This window comes from Neopsephotus bourkii, unplaced genomic scaffold (assembly GCF_033783945.1).
Source record: "Neopsephotus bourkii isolate Nb327-2 ecotype Australia unplaced genomic scaffold, CSIRO-AGI_Nbou_v1 NB_567, whole genome shotgun sequence".
Classification (NCBI taxonomy): domain Eukaryota; kingdom Metazoa; phylum Chordata; class Aves; order Psittaciformes; family Psittacidae; genus Neopsephotus; species Neopsephotus bourkii.
Window position 1 is genome coordinate 981533 of NW_026901068.1, and position 14616 is coordinate 996148.

General features: G+C 38.6%; 1 protein-coding gene across 6 annotated transcripts in view; it reads right to left on the bottom strand.

The window, feature by feature from the left end:
• The window catches only part of VEZT (vezatin, adherens junctions transmembrane protein), a 75081-nt gene that overhangs the window by 59591 nt on the left and 874 nt on the right, over positions 1-14616 (bottom strand). For 5 of the 6 annotated variants that reach the window (XR_009725119.1, XM_061351266.1, XM_061351268.1 and 2 more), the window contains exon 2: positions 1074-1208. The exons of the other annotated variant lie outside the window; for it this stretch is intronic. Coding sequence is in view for 4 of the 5 variants with exons in the window: in XM_061351266.1 (XP_061207250.1) it covers positions 1074-1208 (135 nt within the window). In the remaining variant the exon portion in view is untranslated. The remainder of the gene's footprint in view (positions 1-1073; positions 1209-14616) is intronic. 6 annotated transcript variants of the gene reach the window in all.

Sequence of the window (14616 nt, forward strand, 5' to 3'; positions counted from 1 at the left end):
CTTATATAGTCTATACAGGGAGTGGTTGAAATGAATATCACTATATGAAAATATGACCCATCAACAGTCCTCTCAATACTGCTAGATGAATAAGCTTCCCACTGCAATTTCTAAATTTCCACTTCAAAGACTGCATGTCAATGCTTGCAAGTATACCATAGCAAACATTTAAAAAACCACACATTCTTCCCCCAGATCAGAAAAAAAATCTGACTGATGTTATCCACATCAATTCATCCACTTCCTAATCCTACCCTTTAAGATCCTACACACAGCACAATAGATTAAAAATCCCACAAAAAATAAATGCTTCTGACCTAAACCAAATGAGGAACAAAAGGGACATGCACAAAACTGGAAAAAATTGTGGAAATAAAGCCTTGTGACTATTACTTGGCTAATTCCATGAAGCATCGGAGAACTGAGTAGCAAATATATGTCAAGATGGCATTATTTGAGAAAAGAGCCCAAGAAAAGCAGTAACTCTCCTCATCTGCCATATGATCCCCCCATCCACCAAAACCTGCAGAGAGACCTTATGGGTGTTTCCTGACCATTCATCATACCACCTGTGTTTGGGAAAAATAGGATGCTCCTCCTGCTCACTGCCAACTAATTGGGAGGGTAGAACATTGTGGAGCAGGAAAGCAGCAGAGGTTACAAACGAAGGGAAAAGGGTTGTGAACCTCTGATTTGAAAATCGCTGAAGAGGTATGAAATAGGAATGAACAAAAGGAAAACTAAGCTCAGGTAGATTTATTCCCAGAATGTCATGCTAAGGTAACATACTAATATCCAGTAAATAGGATAACTTACAACACTCAAAATTCATTATCAACATTTCTTGCTTCCTTAGCTTATGTAAGGGCAAAGATGCACTCCAAACTATACTGGCAAACCATACATTTCCAAACATATTTGCAGACAAGATATGACAATTGGTTTTGTTTTCTTTTGCTTTGTTTTTCTTTTAATACAGCAAGAGGTTTATCTTTATCCCCTCTGATTTTGCCTATTTGTGAAATAATATAACTCTCATTTGAGAAGGGAAACAGGAACAGGAGACTGCTCACTTTCTGGGCAGCATGCAGAGTCCGCTCTCTTTGGCTTTCCACTGCTGCACATTGCTCTGCTTTCTGTGACGCAGATGAACATACTTCAAAATCTGTGTGTCCCAAATCCTGCAGATATTGGTAGAGTGGGGAATTCTGAAAGAGAATTAAAAATAAAAAATAAAAAAACCCAAAGTTAAAATAGTTCCCCGTTTCCCATAAAACACAACTGTGAATACAGCAAAGAATGGACTGAGAGCAGCCCTGCAGAAAAGGACTTTGGGATAGCGGTGGATATAAAACTGGATATAAGTTGGCACTGTACGCTTGCAGCCCAGAAAGCCAAGTCACACTTTGGGCTGCATAGAAAGCATGGCCAGCAGCTTGACAGAAGTGGTTATCCCCTTCTACTCTGCTCTTTTGAGACCCCACCTGAAGTACTGTGTTCAGCTGTGGAGTTCCCAGCACAAGACAAGGGTGTTAGTGCAGATCCAGAGGAGGGCCACAGAAACAGAGGGCTGAAACATATCTCTTTTGAGGAAAAGCTGACAGAGCTGGGGTTCAACCCAAGACATTATTGCAGCCTTACAATAATTAAAGATGGGGTTATAAGAAAGATGGGGACAAACTTTTTACCAAGGCCTGTAGTGAGAAGAAAGGGGGTAATGGCTTTACACTGGAAGACGGTATATTTAGATTAGACATTAGGAAGAAATTCTTCACTGTGAGGGTGGTGAGACACTGGAACAGGTTGCCCAGAGAAGCTGAGGCTGCGGCTGTCCTATCCCGAGCAATGCTCAAAGCCTGGTTGGATGGGGCTTTGGGCAACCTGGTCTAGTGGAAAGTGTTCCACTATGGTAACAAAATGTTATAACAGTCATTAACTTGCTGATGCAAGTTGTGAAGGTGGCTGATCCACTATGACCATGTACCGACATAGCCAAATCTCAAATAACTGCTTGCCATACAGCAAAACTCGGAAGCAATCATTCATGCAAGTTGAACAAATTAACTTGTTACCTCTAGGGATTTTTTAACTCCATCACTAAAGTGCTATTTTGAGCACTATTACCTATTTAAAGCATGCAAATTCATACTATTGCGTGCTCTGCTTGAGTTACAACAGATTCAGCGTCCAGTCACCACCTGAAACTGAAACATTTGTACCAACTCACAGGTACAGAAAATTCCCCTCACATGATGACGATGGTACAAAACACTAGGATAGGTTAATGACTCATTTCCTTGTGGGAATTTTTTTCAGTGTGACAACTCAATCCTACCTTTTTTCCAAGTACCCTTCTCCATGGTTTAGTACTTTTTCAAATGTATCTAACTCTAATTTTAAAGCAGTGTTCTATTAGGACTGGCTGAAAAGAAGGTGTAGAACATGCCACTTTACCAGTATTACTTAATTGAAATGCAAAAGAAAACATAATAGACTAGAATACTTCTTTAAGACAGTTAAATTTGCATAACAACTTCAGGACAAAACTTGGAGTATGAATGAATGCACATAACCTTGTCTTCTTAAAACTGTTTTCATACAGAGAGAGGTTGTGCACTGTCAGCACACCTGGAACAACCTGAACACCCCCAAATGAGGCACTTCAGGTTGGGCAGCATGGAGATTTCAGTCAGAACCAGCCAGAATTTTCCCCATTTAGATGAAGACACATAAACAAAATAGTAAGTGACCAGAGAATGTTTTATTCAAAATCAGCGTTAATGCTCACTCCAGGCAGGAAATCGTATCTAGGAAGTCCATCATCTTGGCCATCACGTGACCAAATCTTCCCTCTTACTGGGTATTTGGCAACATCAAAACCTTCCATCTAATTGTAATTAGTACATTTTCTACTCTACAGAAATAGTAAAAAGTACACCACCTTTCCAAATGTTAATGAGACTTTAGCCCCTACCTAGGAAGAGTAATTTTATTTGTTCTTGTATCACTGTAGAATACAGGCTTCTGACTAGTTTTATGTAAGTCCCTTCTGATTAATTTTTTGAAGGCTTTTACAGGGTCTAATTATGGGTAGCTTTGCAATTTCTAATCCCTGCTTGGAACTGGAAATCGGTTTTCTAAGTACTGAGTTAGAAAATGATAACTAATTAAAATCTAACTTGGATGTTTATCACATTTTCTTGAAGTAGAATAATGTTCTCCTCTTTCAGTGTATCAGAAAGTACTCAGGCTACAAGAATCCTGTTCTAACACATTTCTCTGGCTTCACATGCTTTCTCTTTCCCTAAAAGATTACTAGTGGAAGTTAAGTTCACATTGGAAAATCTCATTTTTATTAACATAAATGACCAAGAACTTTGCTGTGCCTAAAATATCTTCTGCTGTAAAACGACCATTATTCCTCCTTCTGAATCCATGAGGAGCATGCAAGGTGTGGGTAAAGAAATCACTGAGTAAGAAGTGGGTTGAGGCCCTTGTGACATTAGATTAAGAACCTTAACAAAACTATCATAAACTTCTTCCATAGATTGAGGTTGCTTGTGTAGCAAACACAGCTTTACATTTTGCTCAGAAAATCCATAGATTAAACTATTAGAAATATCACTGGTGGCATACATAAATTAGCCTATGCTAACATAAAAACACATGCTATTTGTTTATTTTCATGTCCTAGATACTGCCTAACTTTAAACGATACTGACAAGCCTGTCATTTGTAAAGCTGTGTGGTCTGTATAACTCGCTGAGGATGTCTTCACCATATAGCAGATTTCACCATTTAGCAAATTTCTCCCAGGAAATATAAAGTAATGGCTAGAAAATCCAGTAAAGGAATTTAAAAGTTTAAGGGTAGATTTTATGTATGTGCACATTCACACTAAAGTTCCAATATTACCAAAAAACTACTAATTATGCAACTACAGAATTGCAATATATCATTACAATATCCTACTGCTTTTTTCAATACATTAGTGTTATACGTAATGCTTACGAAACAATTTTTATCTTCACAAAGTTAGAAACAGTTAAATCTCATAATGTCTCTGATGTCCCACAAATTGTAGCTCTGAACTTCTAGTTTGCATCCTTACCCAAACCTCTCCTAAATGTCTTCTTTCTCATAAAAATTACAGATATGCATGCATTCTTGCACCTGCACTTCTGTGAGTAAAGTTTCTTGGTTTCAATTCATGCTGTCATTCTTCAGCATCATCAGCTGCTTCCACCTGCAAATGCCGTAGTAATATTAAAAAAAAATATATTTTTCTGGTTAGAGAAAATAGGAGGGATGTGCCTTTTTTTCTTCCCAATTTTCTTCGCCCAAAATTCCTGCATGCCTTTTCTTTCAACATTCCAACACCAAAAAAAAAAAAGAAAAAAAAGGTACTGACTTTACATTTCAGCACAAATTCTAGACACTACACTTCGAGTTTAAGAAATTCAGGACATGCCAGAAAGTTTATCCTTACAAGTAGTAAGAGGTTGTAATTTACAAATAAAAAAAAATAATTTAGACTTGAGAAGGTTTTAATGCTAAACTGTGAGGTAAAGTGACAGCCAGGTTGTTTCAGTGGACAGCATGAAAAGGAAATACAAAATCTCATCTTCCTATTAATACAGAATCACATTATTCTAGAGGAATCTATTTCCACATATTTCTGAATCTTTACTTTCAAACACTCAGAAAATAACCGCAATAGTTAGTATTACTCATGTCTGACAGTCGTGTTTGTTTATTTCTACTTGTCTCTGGTAGGATGACATGGTAATGAATAATGTACAAAGTCGAGAAGAAAAAAATTAATAATTCAGCTTATTGTTATGATACCATCATACTACCAGCTACTGACAAGAAATTTAATCTAAAGCAAGAGAGGATACTCAGACAGGGGGTTTTAGCAATATGCTGTACTTATTTCTAAAGTTTCTTCTAACATTTCTTCTTTTTCTAAGTCACTTTCTGAGACCACCTAAATACAACAGACAAGCATTCCATTTGCAGCTAGAACATTTTGTTATTATGCTACTTGTTTAAAATGCGCACTGGAAATGGAAAACAGTTCGAGGACAGACAGAAGACAAAATGCCATTATACTTCGGAGTACTTCATACAGATTATACATTAAAAAAACATGCTAACAAGTGAAGCAAGGAAGACAGAAACAATCAGTGTACTTAGCAGGAATATACTTTTTGAAAATGTTAAGAATAAGGTACCCATCAGAGACTGACAACAAAATCCCCCACTTGCCCTTCTATGACTTTTCTAGTCACTACAGTGAGACATACTGCAAAGGCATTCAACTGTAATTACACATTTACAGTATAGCAAAGGTTTATCTAAGCTCTTGTTTCCAGAATCAAGAAAGAGAATCCTTTCCTCCTTTGTAACTCCCTGAGCATATTTATTTTAGATCCATAATACTAAAAATTATTTCACTTGCATACATATGTTTAATTACAGCTCTTCTCATTATTGAAAGTGGTTGAGTCTCATTCTAAACCCAATACACATTATTCAGGATTAAAAAAAAATCCACTAAATTAGTTTTGTTCTTTAACCCTTTCCCAGTGCTGATTTAAGTGCCACTTGCCATGCAGTGCTGACTGCATTAGAAAAAGACATCATCTGAACTGAGGACTAAATGTTGTGTTTGTAACAATAAGCCTACAGTAAAAATACCCTAAATAACAAATCTAAGCCAAACATTAAAAGATAATAAAACATATATAACATTGCTTACTGCTATGGGATGGAAAGGTTGTTACATTAGAGAATGTACTAGCATCAGAACAGCATATTTTTGATAGATACCTACTCAAATACTTACATCTATTGCAGTATTGCATGCACAGATGTTGCACTTTAATATGTGAGGCATTTTGTGTGCATTCTGAGAAAAACCTTTGAAATCACAAATCAGGTTAAGCCACTGTTAGCTTTCATAGCCTAGTTACAATAGCAGCTGAAAATCAAAGCCACACCCAAATTATTTTGCTGATGCATCATGAAGTAAATGACTCAGGATTTATCCATCACAGGCAGGGGCTTCCCACACCCAATGTTCTTTACTACGATAACTTTTACTACCGAGTAAACCCCTGCTCTAGTTTCCAACCATAGCTACTGGAGCAGATTAACCTTAAAAGTAGCATTTAATGCCACTGCACAAAAAAAGAGGTTTAAAGACCTCTTCTTAAGATATGGATGTTTTTCCAAAGCTGAGGGTTCCAAAATGACAAAACCCACCACAGAACTGTAAACCACCTCCAAAATAAGTACAATTTATGAATGATCAGTTTGAAAAAAATAAAATAAATAAATAAAGCATTTCTATCACAGCGACAGCAAAGGCTAAAATATGATGAACACGTTACTAAAGTCAGACCAAAACAAACAGTACTGAAATTTCCCCCTCTCTCTCAAGACACAGATTTGAAGAAGATGAACCAAAACACACTCACAGACAGTGCGATCTTTGTCTCCTGGAACAGGGTATTCCATTTTTCTCTTCGGTACTGTTCCCATGCACCTGATAGAATCTCACCCGCCTCCCCGTTCCTTTCTCCTGGTCCCTCCAGGATGACCCGAGCCGAGGATGAGAAGCAGCCGTCAGTGTAATTGCACCTGTGCCCCTGCACAGTAGCATTTTCCTGACAGCATCACTGGATGCAGTTTGAAACTTCCCACATTCGTGCGATTTCTCCTGACTAATGTGGCTTTCTAACTGGGGGGAGGGAGATGAGGATGACAGATTGCTAAAGGCTTTTAAAAGATACTGCTTGGAAGAATTACTGCACATTGATCTTATATGCAGCCATTAATAAGACTTTCCAAGCAACAGTATTTAAAAGCCTTGGTCATATTCTCTTGGCTGGTAACCACCTCCTCCTGTGCTCCAACTGACAAAGAGCCAGGCACTTACAGGGCTAATATTACACAATGACTTCAAGGCATTGAAAGAGTCATTTCAATTTTCTATCCTGCTGTCACCGCCACAGGAGCGTAGGCCTTGGTTTTTCTGGTACTACTGTATCATCTGATTTAGAAGCAGGCTCCAAGAACTACTTGTAAGCCATTAATCTAGTACCATTCCCAGGTGTTTTCTGATGTACAATATGTAACTATTTCTGCATGCACCCGTGTGTCCCAAAGAGTTCGGAAAGTTTTATTCTGTATCACTGTATCTGTGAGGAGGGAAAGCTCTTTCTCTTGCATTTTGGGCAGGTGGTCGCATGTTACTACCATTGTGAAAAAGTTGTTGAAAGAAATACATGTACTAGACAAAGCCCTGAAACTGTCTGTATTATTCATCCGCTCAAAAGTGGATGGATACAGGTGAAAAGTTGAACAGGACCCTTCTGACAAGGATAATGTCACCATTATAAAGACTAAAAGAAAAATAGTGGGTCATTTTTTCTATTCATGTGTCTCAGGGAAGTTGATTCATGACTTGAAGTTGTGAAAGCAGCAATGCAGTGTTAACCCTCCTGAAAACAGGACCCCAGAGTAATTAATATAGAAGAGCATGAAAAAAATTTTGGAGCAGCAACCCTCAAAATTTACTATGAATCATCACGTACTTTTCTCTTTATATTTTCTATTAAAAAATAATAAAGACAATACGTGTTTACACACCATACAGCACATATACTACTTGTCTGTCTCAATTCAGAGAAGACTGTTATCCCAAAATGCCTGATGACTTTCTTGGCCTCTGCAACAACCAGACTGCTCCTTACAGTTTTAAGCTTGCAGTTTCTTTTATTTTCTCTGTGGTATCACGCGTCTCCCAGTCATGTGTTGAAAAGGAGCACAGCCTGTCTTCCCATTCCTCTTACCAAGCTGCTGAGAAGCAAAATATCTGAAATAGTACATCCATCACTAGTCCAGGTGCCTCTATAGTACACTGCAATTTGAAGCAGTGATATCTCCCCAGGCTGCATTTACATGGTCAATTTAATCTGCCATTACCAGTGGGTGCACATGAAAGCTGCAGTACCATTTCAGAACACTAATGGTAATATTTATACAGCCAAATGGTAAGACGGAATGAGGAACCGATCTGATTATAAAAAACCAAAACAAAACAAAAACCATCCTTTCTTTTTCTTCCTAGCCAGGTTACTTCATAGCCTAATCAGTCTCCTGAGCCAGCTCATAGCATCACCCACAGATCCAGGTGCCAGGACAAGGAAGAGTATGACAATAAGCTCGAAAAGAGGCGTAAAGGTCGAACACCTCTTCTGGCAACAGCCCACACTTCAGGCAGACAAAGCAGTCTCAGATCCAGCTCATCAGAATGACAATTGAACTGTGGTTTTGAAAGCACTGTGTATTTAAAACCAGCTGTATTTTACCCACATGTATAAAAAGAGATTACTACATCTCTAGTCCACCCCAGTATTCAGTGAGAAATATCTATTTGAGGGAGCATCACTGACACTACCATTGAGGTTGTGTGAATGTTCTTTTCAGCTTCTTTTTCCTAATTTAGACTGTTTAAGACACTGCGTTTTGGTTTTTTTTTTTTTTTAGAATACATTTATAAGGCTGACGCATGATAAAAATCACATTATTTGGCAAATCCTAAAGTTTTCAGCTTTTTGAATGAACGTGACTGAAAATCTTCATCACAACAAAAAGTTTCTGTGGTTAGGTTTCCCGGGGTTTTCATTTGGTTTTGCTTCATTTTTTAAACAAAATAATTTTAGAACAGCTCAATTTAGGTGGAAAAAGCATTTGTGAAAACAAACACCACTGATTATTTTAGTAAAAGTTATATTTGGCTTAAAAGAGTTCAGATGAGGATATAAACTTCCCAATTTAGTGATGTACCAGTATTCTAAGCAAAGAAATGCCATATTTTAGACATATTTTATTATGGTAGGCATGCAGAGAACACATTGGCTAAAGGTTGTTCTGAATACAGTTGTACTATGCTGGGAAATGAAGGTGCCCCTTACTGGAATCTCTCTTAAATCTTACAAAAAACTGTATATCAGACCATTATATGTAGGCATCCTCCACTGCCCTAAGCACCAAGCAGCATCGTGGCTTTTGCCTAAATAAGCAGAGTTGTCTTTCTGAACCTGACGTATGAATGCATTATGATGTTGCCCAATATTTCCCAAGCACTTTTGTCCCATGCCCCTCCTAAACAGGCTCCACCATTCCTACCTCCTCCCCACACAGGCCAGACCCAGTGCCAGGCAGCTGCCAGCTCTGCTGAGCCCTGGAACTTCTTTTCTCTGTCAGGATGGCATGCTGCTTGTAAAGGACTCCTCCACTATTTCAGGACTTATTTTCACATTAGCTTCTTCCGCTACAGCAAGAAGACAAAGAATGCAGACAATGTCTCTCCAGACTCTGGAAAGGGTAATTCCATTTCTGTGCATATTTTCCTCCAAGGATGGATGAGGATGGCTGCTTGAGCAAGAGCTGGCTGTGAAATAAGCACACCTATTATAGATTCATGGAAACATAGAATAGTTTGGGTTGGAAGAGACCTTAAAGATCATTCAGTTCCAACCCCCCTGCCATGGGCAGGGACCCCTTCCACTAGACCAGGTTCTTCAAAACTCCATCCAACCTGGCCTTGAACACTGCCAGGGACGGGGCAATTCTCCTCCTCTACTCTGCTCTCCTGAGACCCCCACCTGCAGTACTACATTCAGCCCTGGGGCCCTAACGTAAAATCTCGGGTTGGGCTGGGTACTGGTCAGTGGGTGGTGAGCAATTGTATTGTGCATCGCTCGTGGTTATTATTATTTTTCCTCTCCCCTTTTAGTTTTATATTCTGTCCCCTTATCGTCATCATCATTATTATTAATAGTAGTAGTAATAACATATTGTACTTCAGTTATTAAATTGTTCATATCTCAATCCATGGGTTTTACATTCTTTTGACATAGTCTAGTAGAAGATGTCCCTGCCCATGGCAGGGGGTTGGAACTAGATGATCTTAAGGTCCTTTCCAATCCAAACCATTCTTTCATTTTATGACTCTCCTCCCCATCCTGCCTGGAGGGGGGAAGGAGGAGGGTGAGCAAGCAGCAGTATGGTTCTGAGTTACCAGCTGGAATTAAACCATGACAGTCCTTTTTGGCTGTGGGAGTGAGTCCAGAGGAAGGCCACAAAGACGATCAGGTGGCTGGACAACCACCTCTCCTACAAAGACAGGCTGAGAGAGTTGGGCTTGTTCAGCCTGAAGAAGAGAAGGCTTAAAGGAGACCTTAGAGCAGCCTTCCACTGCCTAATGGTAGCCTACAAGAAATCTGGAGAGGGACTTTTACAAGGGAATGTAGTTACAGGACAAGGTGGAATGGCTTTAAAACGAAAAGGGTATATTTAGATTAGGTATTAGGAAGACGTCCTTTACTGTGAGGGTGGTGAGACACTGGAACAGGACTCATGAGTTAATCAAAAGAATGTCTCAAGTGAGGAAAGCTGTCTTTCGTAATTAAAATTAAAACACCCCACAAAACCAACAAACCTAGTTCAGTACTATATTTTACAGTTCTACAGGAAAAGCTTTGTATTTCAAACATTGTGTATGAAAAAGTCCTTAAAAATCTAAGGTGGTGGCAGTTAGAGATTTTGAGGGTCAAAATCTTATTTTTGTGTGCAATCTGGTGAAAAATCTTGCATGGATTAACTTTCTCTTGCACACAGAGCCTTAAAACGGGAAGCAATAAAATTCAGCCCCAATCCCTCCACCAGAACCATTTAGGTGGCACAGTCATGAAGCCATCTGGACACAGTTCTGGGCAACCTGTTCTAGGTGACCCTGCTTCAGCATGGAGGTTGGACCAGATGATCTCCAGTGGTCCCTTTCAACCTCAGCCACTGTGTGATTCTGTGAGCATAGCTTTAATATTCATTCAAATGTAAAAAACAAACTTCCACAAGCTCATTAAAATGTAGGACAAATGACTTAGCTGGAAGCAGAAATAGAGAGCTGAAAATGCACTCAAAGAGCAGTGTTTGGATCACCTTCATCCTAGTATTCTGAAAGAATGGGCACAGGCATGAGATCAAAGATGCAGTAGAAAGGATTTTTAATACATCTATTAACTCAGACGTGGGAAAAGGCAAAAATAGCACCTATATTTACAAGGAGAAAAAAACCTCAACTCTATCAGGAATATGTCAGGCCTATGAATCTGGTCAAGAGCAGCACGCTACTGAGAATAATTATGCGTTCTTGCAAAATTCAAACACAAAAGAGAAAACAGATGATCATCATAATAGAAGATACCACATAGGTTCATCACAGATAGAGTGTGCCAAACTCACTTGACATCTTTCTTTGACAAGGCAGCTGATTTTTCCAGATAAAGGAAATGCAGGAAGTTTTATATGGACTTTTGGTACTGTGCCATATGGGGTATGGTCTTTTGATACTGTGCCATACCAGTTAAGGCGAAAAAGATGGGAAAGGAACCAAATATGTAGATGGCAGAGATAATAGTGGGTTATGCTGAACGGAAAGCTATCAGATCAGAAGGTTACTAATGGAGTACTAAAAGAATGAGTCTTTGGTCAAAGCTTTTGTATTTTCCTTAATTAACCTTTTACCAAAAAAGCATGCTAATGAAATTTCTCAGTAGCACCAAGTAACACAAAGAAAAAGATTGAAACATCATACAAAAAGAACTGGATGACCTTGAGTATCTACTGATAATGGCATGTAATTTAACAGCAAACAGCAGCAAGACTTTACAGAGGGACTAATAAAAACAAACTATTTAGTATTTCCCTATATTAAATATTGAAAAAAACTGAATATTAAGGATATTAAAAAAGGATATTAAAAAAATCCCACAGATTTAAAAAAAGTAACATGGAAACTTTGATAAAAATAGACATGAGTGGTTACCCTATCGCATTACAACCCAGTCAAACAATACGAAGACTTGAAAAAGTTGTTTGTAGGCCTAGGATACAAGAAACAAAGTATTCCCAGCAGAAGCATGTGAAAATAGTTGTACAAGATCTCAGCAAGAATGCAGAGTACCATGCTCCAAGTTCAGGTACCGAAAGATGAACTCAAACTGAAGCAGATGCAAAAACTCCTCCAAACCCAAGCACACAAAAAAACCCAAACAAAACTGAAAAACAGGAAAATCTGTTTTGTGAAAAGAAGCTAAAATATATTGGATTATTCAGGTTAGCAAAATCCTTAGCCAGGATAAGATTGTTTTCTATGAATATATTAGTAGATGTAAATTCTAGAGAAATGTAACTATATATTCTAACAGGCAGTATTATCAGAAGTGCACATGGTATGAAGTGGCCATAAATAAATTTCAAGTCAGAAGCCAGATGGCAGTTATTAACTATCAGAGCAACGAAGTTCTGACACAGTCCCCCCAGTGGAATAATGATGCAGAAATTTAGACAGTTTCAACAAGGATCTTATTTAATTTATACATAAAAAAATTAAAATAAGGAGATGTCATTGTCCGAACAACAAAAACCTCACAGAATTCCAGCTTCAAAATACACAAAACACTGCAATTTTCTGGGGACTCTGAGGACTCTGGGGCACACTGTAACTGCAGTGCACCCCACACTAACTACAGCGTTTTGACTTCTAGCTCATTTTGTAAAAAACTAATTTCAAGTAACTTAACATCAAATTTCCTATCTCATGATCTCCCTTAATAAATTAAGGCAGACATTAAATATAGAATGTCATTCATCGCTCCTCATGTTTTAGTACAATCTACACCACAACTGTTTAATTTGACATGATGCTGACAGACAAGCCCAAGCCAAGCACATCAGGGGCACTTCCGCGTTGCCTGGGTTCTGTCTCCCCCCCAACATTTGTAGCATTTTAAATGCAAGAACAACTGGTTGTAACAAACGCAGGAACTGAAGCGCTAAGGACTACACAGCTGGTGAATGAAAATGGCTGGCTGCTGTAATAATTCAGTTATAAACTGGGTGGAGCATGGCAGCACCTATTGGATAAATTGCCCATTATTGGATAAATTGCCCATTATTCAATCACAGTGATCTGCAATGGCTCTTGAACTGGATGGAAAACACTGCCTTCCCAGGGCAGCGATGCCATGTTTGTGCAACCCTTCCTTCAGAGATACATTAATGTGAAAGATACTTTGATAGTGAGAAAAATGATCAGTCTTTGGAAGATCATAAATACCTATCAGTGGGCCATCATCTTTTTGATGCTTCAAAATCTGTTATGTGGGCAGGTGTCACTGACGTATTTAGGGCCTGTTGGACAGAGCTCTGACCTGCAAAACGTGCAGAAAATATCCCTGGGGATAACCGTGCTGTGGAACAGGTGAAACTTACCCCATTTGATCTTTTCCCTCTCCTACCCATTCTGTTGGACATGAAAAACATAAAGGACCACTTCTTTCCTGATTATGCACTTGCCAGCACAACACTACTGCTTATAGTATTGACTGATATCTTCTTCACAAGAGCTCCAAAAGCACAGAGGACAGCTGTTCACAGTAATCTAGGTCTACATGTAGATGGCTTCCTTTCAACAGTGACTGCTGAAGAACACGTGACGTGACCTGCTAAGGTGCAGAAAAAATGTAGTTGCTTACCAGAAACCACAAATAATTAAGGGGGAGAATCTGGGGCCCAAGAAAAAAAAACAACCACAAACCAGTAATTAAAAAACAAACGTGGTAGCATTAACTATCAAAATATTTTTCATCTCCTTCCTAATTCCCATCTCTGGCTCACTTGTGTGGAGTACATTCATAATTCTCTACGGAACCTTCATTTTATAATAGCATGAACCCTGCTGAGCATTAGTTGTACCCTAATATATGAAATATACATTACATATGCATACTTGATACAGTAATGTATCAGAGAGCCTTTACTAGCAATGGAAATCCATTCCGAAAACACAAAGTGAAGTTCACATGCGCATGCAGGGAGATATTCTGATCCCTATACAGCAGAACGTTTTCCATCAAAAGAGAAACTGCTGCATGAACTGTGGAACTGTAGAATAAATATCAGTTTTACTGAAGAAGGAAATCCAGAGGGCAGGCATTATAACTGTGAAATAAATTCTCACCATGGATTTATGCCATTAAAGGAAGCAATTTAACATAGCAGTAATATGAAGAACAAATTTTATTGTTAGGATTCAAGGCTGCTTGTGTATGAACACTATCTTTATGATACAGACCATAGCCCAGTACTTACCACAGCTAATAAAAAATCATTCCTTATGTAAGGAGCTTTTCCTTCCTGGTAAAAATGCAAAGCTTATTACTGTCATAATAATTAATTTTAAAGACAGTATTTCTCTATAGCCGCTTTCTCTGTACACCTGTGAAATCAGGCGTGCCCTCCATGAAGATGAAATTACACCTACTGCTGCAAACTGGTCTACTTTTGTTACCCAACTGCAACAGCCTAAGTATTTAGCAACTGTGTAAATAAGACCAAGATGATCCTGTAGCCCCATTATCTAAAAAGGCATGCAGTGTAATAGGAAAAGTTTTATGCAAACCCTGTAAACAATACAAATGCTCGGAAAGTGTCCCTGCCCATGGATGGAATTAGATGATCTTAAGGTCCTTTCCAACC